At 41.2% G+C, this 14,769-nt stretch overlaps 1 protein-coding gene across 8 annotated transcripts in view; it reads right to left on the reverse strand.

Moving 5' to 3' along the window:
• The window catches only part of Tln2 (talin 2), a 395,739-nt gene that overhangs the window by 168,475 nt on the left and 212,495 nt on the right, over positions 1–14,769 (reverse strand). For all 8 annotated transcript variants that reach the window (XM_048793709.1, XM_048793710.1, XM_048793711.1 and 5 more), the window contains 5 exons: positions 7,182–7,353; positions 5,254–5,351; positions 3,523–3,652; positions 2,589–2,741; positions 744–886 (listed from right to left, as the gene is read on the reverse strand). In XM_048793709.1, coding sequence (XP_048649666.1) covers positions 744–886; positions 2,589–2,741; positions 3,523–3,652; positions 5,254–5,351; positions 7,182–7,317 — 660 coding nt within the window. In that variant the 5' untranslated portion in view covers positions 7,318–7,353. The remainder of the gene's footprint in view (positions 1–743; positions 887–2,588; positions 2,742–3,522; positions 3,653–5,253; positions 5,352–7,181; positions 7,354–14,769) is intronic.

Raw genomic sequence — 14,769 nt, forward strand, 5'->3', positions numbered from 1 at the left:
AACATATGGAAAACATAAGGGGACTTACCAATATCTCACACTTTAAAAAAAAGGAGGTGTTTACTTCCCAATACAGGCAGAGGGTATGGCTGCAGGATACAACCCTTGCATTATTTCCATGGGCAGATAAGTAAATAAATAGGAGAGGAAGTCTGGGTGAGAAGAAAGTGGCAGAAATACAAAAGATGTTTTCCTTGAGCTGAAAGAAACCTTGGAGACAATCTAGTGCAAAGTCCTCATCTTACATGCTGGGGAAACTGCAACTCAAATGTGTTAAAAGACTTTTCTGAGTTAAAACAATTAGTTCATGATAAAGACATGAAAGGTTATCTGAAGGGCTAGCTATCAGTTACTGAGAAGTACTGATTTTTTGACTGATACTCTGGTGTTCTAAGGTGCTAATAGAGCTGTAGTATATTTGGAATGGTGAGCCAGTTAAAGGAACACAACTGCCTCTCAAAGCCAGGCAGAGGACAATGCCCACTACATCCCAATCTGGTAAGCTGAAAAGAACCCAGAAAGGCATTCTTTGATCTTTGGTGGGGCCGTCATTTCCTTTCAACAGCTCACACCCAATACCAACCTGCACCACCACCAAACATGTGAGGAACCCAGAGCAACACCATTGGAAAGCAGATACTGTAAGGCTGTGGGAGTCAGAGCCAGACTCCTGCTCCCCAGAGACCCAGCCGGGAGATTCCTAAAAGTTCACAGTCTCAGTATCTGAGCAGGAAATGCTGTACCTGGACATAAAGCAGGTTCAGCTGCACGGGGTCTCTCGAGTCTACATTCTGATCAGAGTAGAAGAACTTCCGCCTGAGCAGCAACGTCTCATTTTCATCCACTCCTTGTTCTCTGAATGTTCGGCTGTGATCCAGCCAATTTACTACAACACAAGACATAAGAAAGAACTGTGTTTATATTTCCTCTTAAGTGAAAGGAATTTACCATAACAGCAGTGCAACGAAGACATGGATTTCTATAATGCAGATAGTCATAGATACTTCTTACATTAAAATTGTGCTTTTTAACTTCACTAAATAATTTCACATCTACCATATGACTGATCAAAAGGCAAATGAGGGAGAAAATCCCCAGCCATTCCTAAAGTTAGGTTAAGCACTACAATCAATTTATAATATGTTTCTCCCCTGGGTGAGAATAAGGAAACAGTGTTCTGTGCTAAGAACTCAAGTCAGAATTTTCCTTTAAATCAAGAGTAGATGCTACAGTCTCATCTAGTGAAGGATTTCAAAGACACTGAATATAACAAGTTTACCTCTGACTCCAAGTGGAAAAGGAAGAAAATGAGTCATGGAGGGAAACCAGACTGCTAAAGGGTGGAGATGGCAGACACTACCCCCTACCACCCCCCGACCAAGACCAGCTTGAATTTCTGTCAGAGAAACTTGTCTCCCATCTAGGTGCAAGAAATCAAACACTTCCCTAAGCACGTCCACAGCACTCTCCTTCATTCCTCTCTGAGCTTAACATACGTGGTGAGGGTGGGGATTTACAACCTGCCTCACTAAATTCTAAGCAACTTCAGCATTCGGAATGTGTCTGATAGACCTCACTTCCCCAGCACCTGGGAGAGTATTGTGCACACATTAAAAAATCCTTGGGATTTGTCTACTAAAATCTCTTGGAAAGAAGCATGTAACTGAAAATCTAATGAGGCAGAAAGAAAAGGGAATAGAGAAAGTGTCAGAGGAAATGAAGGCCTCACCAAAGATCAATAAACATAATGACAGTGATTATGTCATCCCAGCACTGCGGCAAGAGCAAGAACAAGGAGGTCTGAAGGCCCAAGTGACCTGTGTGATGAATTAGGATGCTCTTGGTGGAGGGTGGGCAGCAGGACACACACAGCAGATTTGCTGGGGCATGTGCGATTATATGCCAGCTTTCCATGGATTAACGAAGTGGCTGTGAAAATGATTTTCCTAAGATAAAATTTTATCACTGATTTTTAAACATTTAGGAAATAATGGATCTAAACAATACTCACAGAGGGCTGGTAACATGTTGGTAACATGTCTCCCCCTCACCAAAAGACAATCAGAAACAACTTCATTAATACATACATGTACATAAACAAGCTTCCAGATTTAAGAGAGTAAAAGGGACACAGGGACATGTTGCATGACACCAGAGGTGTGCAGTCACCAAAATCCACAGTGTAGGAAATGCTATACAACTAACCAGGTTTCTTCACACACACACACACACACACAAATTGCAAGAAAATAATTAAGAGATTGAGAGGGAACTTACTTCATTAAAACAGTTAAGTGGTACATCAGCCAACCTTATTTGGATCACAGTTAAAACTATTAATAAAGATTGAGAACGTAATGGAAAAAATACAAACACAATTTATATATTTGATATAATGAAATTTTTTTAGATGTGAAATGGTATTACAGTTTTTTTTTGTTTGTTTCTTTAGAAGTCTTCATCTTTAGTGACACAAGCCAAAATATTTACATATTATAAATCCCCCAAATCCTGCCTTGGGTCATGGGATGGTGGGAGAGAATGAGGCGTAGCAGAGCCTGGGTGTTGCTTGCTCCCCAAACACTTACAGTCATCGTCTGTGTGAAGCTTGGCCTTCAACTTCTCCATCTTCCTCTCATCTCGTAACAGCGTCCTATCTTTTTTAAGTGTACCCGTCCCTTCCTCTTTCTTTTCTTCAATGGTTTCTTGGATTAAAGAGTATTCTTCATAATTCGTTATTCCTAACAATAGAAATTAGGTTATAATTCTCAATGATTAAACTTCTGTCAATTCCTTCCATATAGGGCCTGAGATACTGTAGATAGTCTCTGTTGGCGGAGGACAGAAAGAGACTTTCCTCACATGTGGACCGGAAGCCACATGTCAATGAAGGATCTTCAGCTGGTGAAGTCACATTGGAAATGCCAGGTGCAGTTCTCTAGACTGATATTTGAGAAACGAGAACAAAATAGAGGCCATGCAGAGGATGATGACAAATAAGTGTGTGAAGGAATTGAGTATGCTTTCCATGAAGAGGAAACTAAAATCTACAAGGTGACTTTTCAAATATTCGAAGGGCTTCATGTGGAAGGGAGGCAGAGTTGTTCTCTGGGGAGACTAATAGAGGGTACAAGAAGAAAATCTATCTGAGAGTTGATTACACAGGCCATTGGCATGAGTATTCAAGAAGACCCTGGACACCAATGATGTTTGCATACAGTGCCAGCATCAGGTCAGGGTGAATACATCCTTAAAAAACTACTTTCCATGGAGAAATCTCTTTTTGTTTTCTGAGAGGGAAATAAAAGCCTTCAAATGTGACTTAGTGAGAAGTTCACGTTTGTAGTACCAGTTAGTGGAGTGGCAAATCAGAAGAATGGACACACTCTCTTGGGATTGGGCCTAATTTCATGTGTTAAGGCATTTTTAAAATTCCCTAGACATCAAATTAGAAGTGGAAAAGAAAGGAGGCGAATTATTAAAAACAAAGCAGAAACAGATACGAGTTGTGGGTGTGCTCACCTATCCTGCTGCAAATGGTGACCAGGAGCTCCCCCACCGTCTTGGAGTCATCCACCATCACTGTTTTCACAGACCCATCCAGCATCCGGATTTTCTGAGGCCTCTGTTTCTTTTTATACTCCAAAATATCCTAGACCACAAATCATTTCACAAGAGTCAGAAAATAGGTTACAACTTTGAACATTTTTCTTAAAAAAAAAAAAAATGAGTGCCCAGTAGATGCTATTTCCTTATTCTTTCAAAATAATCCTTTGTTGTCCTGGGGTTGCTAATGCTCTGCTATGACAGAATCTCCAGTGCAAATAGCTGTTCTGAGAAAGATTTCTTAAAAACCTGGTAGTGAAACTGTACCTCAAGAAGGAGTACCTGTAGCTCAATGACTGAAAACTACCCTCTTTAGAATAAATGTGGCCTGTGTTCTGTGAAAGGTAAGAGTTGAATTAATGAGAATTAGCAGAGGGAAATACATGCAGCCCTTTTCAAAAGCTGGTAGTGAGGGGCTGGGGTTGTGGCTCAGTGGTAGAGCGCTTGTCTAGCATGTGTGAGGCACTGGGTTCAATTCTCAGCCCCACATATAAATAAATAAAATAAATTTCATCAACAACTAAAAAACTATTTTAAAAAAAGGTGATAGTGAGTATCTGCCATGAAAAATTTTTACTACCCATACATATAAAAATTATTTATAAAATTTTACTTGAAAACTATTTACTATATTTGAATTTTACATAATAAAGGACATAAGCAATATCCCCATAATTCTTCACAGGGCATATGACAGTAGGAGTGGTTTTCACAAGAGTGAAGTGACATATAATAATGGTAAAACCAAGCAGGGCTAGTAAGTTTTGGAGTTTTTGTTTCATTTTGTTTCATTTGTTTGTTTGTTTGTTTTTAAGAGATCTCTTTCTTACTACTTAACAATAAACCTATGCAGGGGAAATTAATTAAAATTAATTAATCAAATATTTCACTCCGCTTTATGGCATGCTGGCCAATCTGATAGGTCCAATTCACACAAAGTACCAAAACCCCCAGTATCTTATTGGCTACGTAGAACAGAATATTCAACATGTCTTTACTCACACCCTCACCCCCTTCCACTGAACAACTCCTTTGTTGTTACTATTACCAATGGTTATTAAATGTTCATCTCCAATTTGAAGTTTCTTTTTTTGGGTACCGGGGATAGAACTCAGGGGCACTCAACCACATCCCCAGTCCTATTTTGTATTTTATTTAGAGACAGAGTCTCAATGAGTTGCTTAATTAGAAGTGGGAAAGAAAGGAGGGCCTTGTCCCCACTACCTTTAAACTAGGGAAAGAGATTGGCTTTGAACTCACGATCTTCCTGCCTCAGTCTCTGGAGCTACTGGGATTACAGGCATGCGCCACCACACCTGGCTAAAGTTTGTTTTTTTCAAAAACAAAATGGTAATTACTATTCCGTCTTAGACTATCAGGATTACACTTTGTTCTCCCTCCCATCTAGGCCTCTGCTCCCAGCCCATCCAGGACTGCTTAACATCAACCCAACCTGTTTCAATCTCTCTGTGTAATTTCAAGAATCTGGATTACTGATATTTTCTTACCACCTGGACAATCTCAAAAGTACACTTCATGGAAACTATTAGCAAGACACCCATGAATCAAAAAAGTGTAATGATGTTGGCTTTCACCAAAGGCCCAGATACAAAGTGACAGGGAATCAAGTCAGTACCAGCTGCGTACCCCATTTCGCAACATGTAGTAATCCAGTGTTCTGCCTGCTTCCAGCCAAATCCCTTTCCTGGGGTCTTCATCCGAAAGAAACAGCCCATAGTCAGAAGCTGGAACATAAACAAAAAGAAAAAGTGGTGACCAAGTCTTCACTGGTTCCTAGGCCCAGAGGTGGTGGACTCGGCAAGGATGTGGGTGTTCTCTTTCACTAGAGAGACCTGTTCCCTTTTGACAACACATATAGACATGATACCTAAGCAGATCAGGAGGAAGAAGAATTGAGTGACAGAAGCAATACTCCAAAATAAGGTTCATGTTTCCTAGGATCAGTGGGCTAGAATTGTCTGAAATTTAGGGAAACCTAAGAACAAAGCACTTCCAGTTTCCTTTTAAATACACTTGACTGTGTTCTCTAATCTTGATGTAAAAAATAAGGTCAAGAACCCATGGAGAAAGAGAAGAGAAACTGAGGAAGTGGCCCTCCAAGCCTGAGGCAAATGGGGGCAGATGGGCCTTCATGCCCTGAAAGATACCAACAGAGCATGCTAGAAAGGTTTGGCAGGAATTCCTTGTCCCCGCTACCATTAGACTAGGGGAAGAGTTGGAAAGTTAAACTCTATGTTCTCTGTAGAAACTCCTTATTCCTCCCTAGGAAGTCCAAAGGGAGCAGGGGCAGCTTATTCTCCGGAAGACCTCTCTCTTTCTTTACATAATTAAGGAAACCTCAGAGACCCAGAAGAGCATCTGAGCTTCTTCTGCTTCTCAGGAAAAGAACTTCCAGGTCTTTAACAGTTTATACCTTCACCAGACCTTATGGAAATCTGGCCCCCCAATTTTTTTAAAGATGTTTATTTATTTATTTTTAGTTGTAGTTGCACACAATAACTTTATGTATATGTGGTGCTGAGGATTGAACCCAGGGCCTCGCACGTGCTAGGCGAGCGCTCTACCACTGAGCCACAGCCCCAGCTCCCCAAAAAAGTTTTTTTAAAAATCTGAGAGAAAAGAACAAAAAAGGAACCAAAACATAAGCCATCAGAACTGACTGGTCATTCAGATCTTGGAGTAAGGTGTAAAGTGGGGCTGTCAGCAAACTTTTCTTTTTATTTCGGAGTACCCTAAAAACAGCACAGCATTTTGAATAACATCAGTAATACTTTCAGACCAAAGGATCAGAAATTTTGTGAAAACTGGATGTTCTCCAAAGGCCTGTTCTTACTTATCATCAACTCTGAATGCTACATTTGACTATTATCTTTCCAATTTTTTCTGGAAAATTTTACCTAATATCACACTAAAGGCATCTCCACTTAATGTGACCCTGATTTCTCAACTTTAGTCAAATAAACACCTAAATAAGGAAAGAGAATGTGGAGAAAATAAAATGGGAGAAGTAAAGTCAATTGAATCAAGGGTTTCTGCTTAAACTCAGATTAATGGGGACAGTGGCTTACTCAAACACCAAACATAGTATATTACAACACACCCACTCCACTGGTTTTTAAGATGTGAGAAAAAATATATAAATCTCCCTTCAAAGGGCTTGTACTATAAGAGTTGCCCTGCGTTCTGATAGCAGAGAAAAGTGTTCCTGCACATGGAACAGGGCTCAGGATATAAATAACCAATATGTGTCAGGGCAGATTTGTTGTCCTTTATAGGGCAAATGAGATGATATATCAAAAAGTGGTTTGTAAACTTTAGAGCACCATGCTGACATGTGGGAGGGTCAAGATAAGAGGTATGGCCTTGCTGATGACTTGAGATGCACACTATCAATCACAAGCCTCACACAGGAAGCAAGGAGTATCCAGTCTAGGAAGACATTTCATTTACAACATACACACTAGGAGACACGTGCACACTCAGAGTAACTGTTCCTTCAGCTACAGAGTGAAGAACATAGATTTTCAGAAGCTAGTGAGTAACCCACGACCCACCTTGTCCTGTTTGTGCCTCTGGTACCCGTTCCCGAATGACTCGGCAGGCATCATACACAGCTGTAGATGGTTCAAACTGCATGGTCTTCACCACGTTGCAATGGCGGACGCAAATCTTTAAGGACAGGGCCACCATTTTCCCAGATGACTCGAAGGGTCTCACTTAGAACTTCTGGAAAACACAGAGAGGCAAGCCCTGATGCTCACAATTATAGGAAAAAATAAACAAACAAAAAACACCAAAGCAACAACATACTGAACTCTCAAGTCAATTTTAAAATCCACCATCCAGATTAACCCTCTGTGAAGTCATTCTGACTGCTGTTTACATTCTGAGTGAATTTTATCTGCGAAAATATTTCTTATTTGAGGAATGTCAAGATACACTACTCCTTCATTAACAACAGCATTTACAAAGAATCTGCCCAAAATCAAATCAATTTTTTGTAGCCTGGGCAGTGGTAGGATTGCTGACATATTAAGAGAATTTCAAAATATCCAATAAGTTTACATTTGCAATATTAAGGACTATATAAGCCATATATAACATCTACACTTCACCCTTCTTTTTATAGGCATATTTAGCCAATTCTCTTCCCAATTTGGGGCAATGAAATTTAAACTCTAGAGATAAATGGACAAATTTTCTGTGTTGTAGATCACTCTATGGGTTGGTTTGTCCCCTGGGGTTGGTGACAATTGCAGGGTTTCCTGAACTGCTGAGATCTATAAGCATGGCTAGTTGTAACCCTCAGTGGGGAAGGCCACAGTCTTTGATGTCATGGATGCTGTTTATGGAATGCAGCAGAGAGGATGGGATGTCTAATCCCTTTCTTTCCCCAGGACAAGTATTATAAACGTTGTTGCATGAAGGCTACCTTTCTCATGCTGAAAATTGGGCTTTCACAAGAGCAAATGACTGCTCCCCTTCTAGCATTCAGGGAGAGATTCCCTTCTGAAAGGGAAGACTGAGCTATAATGTAGGCCTGGGAGCAGAAGGCAGAGTGGAATGGAACACTGGAGCCCTGGAGGAGGCGGAGGACACAGACAGAAGCAGTGAGCCCTGAAGGACACAGCAAGGCTCTGGGGTACAGTCACGAGGATCACAGGAGAGAAGCTCAGAGAGCTGGGAAGCAGATGGCTAGGAAAGCAGCAAAATAAGATAACATGATGGGGAAATTTGTCCAAATTGACTGGACAATGAAGGCTACTGGAGATACAGAAGGGAAGGGGTGGTTCTTGGGATGCATTCTATCAGGTAGAGTTATAACCCAGGTAGAAGACACTAGAAAAACTAGGGAGTGAGAGATGAGAATTGTGGACTGAGTCAGATAAGACGAGGAATGAGACAACAATTGAATCTGGCAACTCGGTGGTCTCTGGCAATGGTGATAAGAGGGCAGGGCCAGAATCTGAGCGCAGCAGTGGGTTCAGGAGATAGAGGCGAGGGGCAGGCTCTGTAGGAACAAACTCATCTCCTGAGCAGACTTACTGGGAAGGGGGCAGTGTAGGAGGTTCAATCTTATGCTTTTTGAGGCTTTTTATCTCAAAGTGCATATCAATTCCATTAGGAAGATACTCATGTAGACATAGTTTCCACCTTATTATAGTGATTGAGGTAGGGTAGCCAAAGGCTACTTCTCACCACACACTATCTCCACTCCGGGTCTGGCTCATGTTGCTAACTCTGGGTCTTTGGAGAGGAGGGGAGCTGGAAAATCTTGGTCCATGGAAAAGGTGCTGGATAGGGAGATTGTGATCCAAGTTCAATCTCAAGTTGGCAATGCCTTGGACCTCCACACCCATCACTTCTCCTCTCTTGCCCTTCAGACAGCAGGAAGCAACCAGTTGTCATGGAAGGAGCTTCTTACCAAACTCAATGCTTAGCCATCTATTCTCATTGGATTTCCACATATCATCCTAACACTTCATGAGGGAGGACATAGAATGGAGGCAAGATCATGGTAGATGGTCAACAGAATGAGGAGTACCTCATTAAGAAGTATATGTTCTCAACTTTCATATCACCCCAAAACAAGTATAGCTCAAAACTATCACTATTACTACATGGGAACACATTATAAAAGAAAAAATCAAAAAGCCAAACAAATTACTCTCAAAGGGCACTGCACACAGGTCTAAGAGTAAAAAACCCTAGTATCCAGCTCCTTGTTTTATTAAGTTTTCCCAAGCATGAAACAAGACCAAAATTTATTTCACAGAAATATTTTTAAAACAAAGAATATAAAGAAATGCTGATAAACTAAAACTTTTAAATAAAACAAAGCATTTTTATCATTATCTTGCAAGATGGTAACTCACGTAGCCAAACCTAGATGAGGTCTGAAGTCAATGTGTTGATTTAGTCACTATCTCACAAAACCTGTAGCACTGAGCTGTTTTTAGCACCATTCATGACAGAATAAGATTCTATTCAAATTGAATACCTGTTGGCATTAAGTACTTTGCTTTATCCTATGGCAAAAAGAGTAGCAACTTAGAAATGTCAACTTAAAATGAATATATGTTTCCAACATTTGTGAGAATGTGGCCAGAAGGCCACTCAGGTTCCAACATCCACTACACATCCTGAGCAAACAAGGCAGCTCAGACAACAGTCTTGATAAAGATGTGTGTTCCTTCTCCATTGTCACATTTTTCTGGGCAGCACAGCATTGTGACAGCTTGCAACTGACATTGGTTTTCACTTCTGTATCCTAAGCCCTCTGCTAATTCCTACTTCTCCAAGCTTTTTAATGGTGCAGACTTAGGAAGGCTGATCAGGTTTCCTTTTCTGGTTTAGTTACAAGGAAGCTCAGAGTCAAATTTGTGCGCAAGTGCTTGTAGTGGTGTTACCTTCTAATCCCTGCCTCTATTTTATGACCCTATTCTGGCTACTCCTTTTCCTTTTACCCTAATTTGAATGTATGTTTTCAGAATAAATCTTAAGACTTTTTCTTTTCTTTTACCTTTTGGTAAAAGACAGAATAAAAGTTTGTGAAATTCACATTATTTTTCCTTTCATAATCTCTTCTCACTCTGACCATTTTTGGGCCCTTGTTATATGTGTGAAGGTTACTCAGACCAATACAGAAACTGTTCTGTAGCATATGTTGGAGAAGATGAGCCAATGGAACCAATGGTGAAACCCAGACATCCTCCTTTTAAAATAAATACTTCTTACTCCCAGGGTGCTGTAAACAGCCCAGGAGGCCTCTTAGGTTCACCCCAGTCCACCCAGGGACAAACAAGCCCAGCTCCAGCCAAGGCCACCTCTTCTCCAAAACAAATGCCCATCATTGGTCAAGATGAGCAACCACCCCTTGGATTTCAGCCTGGTAAGTGAGGGCCATGCAATGCTCCCTGCCTTACCAGCTGCACAGCTCTGAACTGGTTACTTCATTGGTTATCAGCTGCCTCAGTTTCCTCCTCATTAAAATGGGGGAGAATAATAGATCTACCTATAAGGTTGCTAGTGAATTAAATAAATTAAATTCATAAAAGGCATGAAGACAGTGCTAAGTTTAGGATTTGTTATTACTGATTGGGGATTGGAGAAACACTGGAAGCAGCATACTTCTGTATTCAGCTACATCTGAACTGCAAAATTTATTTATTCTTTATCCTGCATCTATTATATTCTAGTAGATACAGTCATTAGGGAGTAATGATAGACAAAACTCCTGTTCATATGGAGCCTTACCTTCTAGTCAGTCCTTGGTTCAATACACAGATTCTGTGCCATCTTTTATGCAAGACACACAACATGCCTTTTTCTAGATATAGTGCTAGCTGAGGATGAGCTGTGAACCTGAGTGTGCTTGCGGAGCAATTCTTAGGTTGTTGTCTTGGAAATCACTCAGATTCCCCCCAACCCAAGGGCTCAAGAGGAAAAAAATTCTACTAGCCACACAGCATGGCTGGCATCACAATCAGTTCCTACCCTATGGTTTGTCAATAAATTCCACCCAGTGTTAACCTAAGGGAGGCACTGCTGGGGCTCTGCATACTCCTCTGTAAAGCAGAGGTGCTGGGTCACTTGGCAAGACTAGAGGGCCAGGTGACCTCATCTTAATGGGGCCTCTAATCTACAGGACAATAAGAGCTGGATACATCCCCATTCCCTCTCCACTATTACCCACTGGAAGGATATTGCACTTAATATATATCTGCTCTGGAGGTTTATATTGCCCTGTTTGATAACTACATGTATCACATAACCAAATATCCTCATAACAAAGAGGCCTTTATAAACCTATCCTTCAACTGTGTTTACATCTCAAGCTCCTATGAGCAATTCTAGTTTCTCAAAGCAGTGCCCAGCAAAGAGCTTTCCCTTCTCTCCAGCTCTTATCTGCTCCTCTGTAAGGGAGGAGTAGTTCCTCTAGCAGGTAAGAACCCACCATGCACTGGGTCATAGCTACACAAAGGGCCCGCAAAAGCCAAAGTTTTACCCTCTGTATTGCTCTCTAGGCTGTCAGGGCTCATATACTTGGCTACTCACCTTGAGCATTCAGACTCCATACACTTGTGCACACCAGGCACAGCCAGGGGTGTACCAACATCAGGAAAATAGGTCAAGTCAACTCTTCCCTGCAAGATGGCTGTCTTGTATTTAAGAAGGGACCAGCAGGCAGGCAGTTGGAGATCCCCTGTGGCCTCTTCTCCTGTCTAGCTCTGTCAAGGAGATGCATTTTCTATGAATTCTCAGGCTCTCCTTAACAACCTTGTCTTCCCTCCTACCTCAACAGTGCCCCTCCTACCCATTCTCAAATGGTGAGAACCCAGGGGGCAAAGCCTTAGTGGAGCAGCTCCCCTTATCCCCACATATACAATTTGTAAAGGCGCTAATTATAAGCTCAGGGAAAACAGCAATGCACACAAGTGACATGATTTTTCCATGTGACTCATATCCATGGTCCAAGACAACCATGCTCCCCTCCGCAGCAAAATAAGGTGACGGAAAACCTCATTAGTTTTCTTCAAAGAGGCAAGAGAGGCCAGGACTACTATTTGACTTTGAATACTTCAACTTGAAGTAACCATCATTAAAAGTCAAGTGGAGAAGTAGCACAGGAGAAATGATTAGCTACCCAATGAGTGTGAACAACAGGCTAGGTAGGACCATATAAATCCCAGGTAGTGGTTGACCCTAAGTAACCCACAGGGCCACCATTGTATATTCTTGCCTGTTCCCAGTATACCAGAAATAAGATGTCTATAATACATGGTATCAGGAATACATTTGTCATGAGAGGGCCATTTCCCCTCCTGACCTCTATAACAAGGGCTGCATTATGATAGTCACGTTTGAATCTCAGCTCAGTGCCCAGCACTCAGTAGATGCTCAATAAATATTTATAGAATTATTATGTACTTCATGGAAATATTTAAATTGATTTTTAAAAAGTTATTAAGAATTATTCACACCAATGTCAAGACTAAAGGATGTCCAGAGCTCTGTAGGACTTTCAAATACATAGTATCACACTAGAACAAATTATGGCTACTCATTGACAATCAGTTCCAGGAACCATAGAGGCTCAACCCCAAGCTCATAAGATAAAGTTTATCTCAGCATACAAAAAACTCAAGAAAGAACCAAAGTCAGTTAAGAATCACTGGCTGCTCCCCAAGGGCCAAGTGAACTGCTCACAATGAAGTCCCTAGGGAAGGGCTAATGTATATTTACTTAAAACAGGAATGGAGGGGCAAGTCAGCATTTCTCCCTCCACTAAAAGAACCAGAGAAAGTGCCTACAATGTAGACTCCAGACAATGAAAATCCCTTTTGGTACTCTTTGCCATTTTCATTTGAAAAAACTATAATCTTGAAGTCAAGAGATCTTCCCAACACACTGCAAGAAAACTAGAAGACCTCCTCACAAGGCCACAAGAACCGAGAGGGCTCCGCAGGGATGTGTACTCCAAGGATCCCTCCAACTCAGCCTTCTATCACCAGACAGCTTTGGCAATGGCACCTGAAATTCCATCATTGACTCTCATTGTTTGTAAAGATTTGTTCCCAAGTTAACTTTGCAATAAAAGTGTGTATGTGCACTACCTCTCGCTGCTTTAGAATGCTAAGTCTCAGAACCTTTCAGGCAAATTAGCTGAAAGCTTCCCTTTATTAAAGATGCCTTATTATGAGGAGCTTCTGCAGAAGGAATGGTAGCGTGCTATAGAAGAATACAGAAGTCTGGCAGTGAGTGGGAAAGTGCTAGAAGAAATGTGGAAAGGGAGGGCAGCAGATGCTTATGTTTTCAAAGCTTTATGGGTTTACTTAGAGCTGATTTTTAATGCACATAGCATTCTGAAATGCAGGGGCAATTGGGTTCAAACTGCTTAGCCCAAGGATCAAGGCCCCATCCACCACTGAGCCTCATCTGCCCACTTCCAAATCACACAGAAGAACTCTCTACACTAACCACATGGATGTATGTTCAATCCCTGCACAATTGCCTAATTATTTTAGCCCATGTATCTGAAATGCCCTACCCTCCTTAGCAGCATCTCTTTGTTAATCAACCCTCCAGCCCAGCATTTGGCTTTGCTTCTACCCACTAGTTTTTCACTCCCACAGCCAGCAGGCCTGATCTCTGCCCTGGCCCTCAGGTGCTCTGCTAGACCACCTGCTATCTCCTGGTAATTCTTTGGTGCTCCAGAGCTTTGTAGTACTTTCAAATACATAGTGTCAATGGATGTGCTTAATGGGCTAGAAAGTAAGAGTGATTTTTTTTCTTTTTTGCATCTTTCTTTCACAGATTATAAAACAGAGGATCTGGGAAGATAAATGAATTACTTCCTTGCATGTGGAATATGTTGTTTTTTTGTTGGACGACTAAAAGTTGCATTGGCTCTGCAGCAATCTCATTGTACCTGTGATGGCCAAGACTGCTGAATAAGTCATCCTTATGCTCCAGTCCTATTGAACTCTACTGTTTGGTCTCTCTGCTGTTTTCTCCCTCGTTGCAAGCTACAGAAAGAAAGTGGCTCTGAATTGAACTTTGGGTTTGAATTCTTTTGTACCTTAACTTATTCAGATGATTGAAAATAGGCTTTTTACAAAAACAGATATGATAGAAAAATAAAAGGTCATGTCCAAGAAAAATAGAATAAAAATAAAAGTAAAGGTCAAGACCAGGAGAACTGTGAATTATTTACCATTCATTTGGGGAACTGGGAATAACTCCTCCCATTATTTGGTTTTTCTGACCCTTGCTGACAAGCCTATAAAATCTCAGATGCTCCTGGCTGCTGCGGAGGCTGATAAACAGAAGCTTTGTCTTTAAGGCACATTACTGTGATGGGTACACTTTTACTAGCTTTCACTTGAAAAAAATAAAGCTTTGCCCTACAATGATCTGGGGATGGGAGGAGTAAAATCCAGTATTTTCCAGATCAAACCTGGAGGAAGATGGGAAAAGAACTGCACACAAGTTCTTTCTCAAACAACCTTCCTCCTGCTTGTACTTAATTTGATGCCAAACTGTCGTGGCCCCCACTGAATAGCATCTGTCATGGCAGAATGGATTTGGATTGTGAAGTGATGGTGCAAATCAACACAACTGCATGTGGTTTCACTTAAG

This window comes from Marmota marmota, unplaced genomic scaffold, assembly GCF_001458135.2.
Source record: "Marmota marmota marmota unplaced genomic scaffold, marMar, whole genome shotgun sequence".
Classification (NCBI taxonomy): Eukaryota; Metazoa; Chordata; class Mammalia; order Rodentia; family Sciuridae; genus Marmota; species Marmota marmota.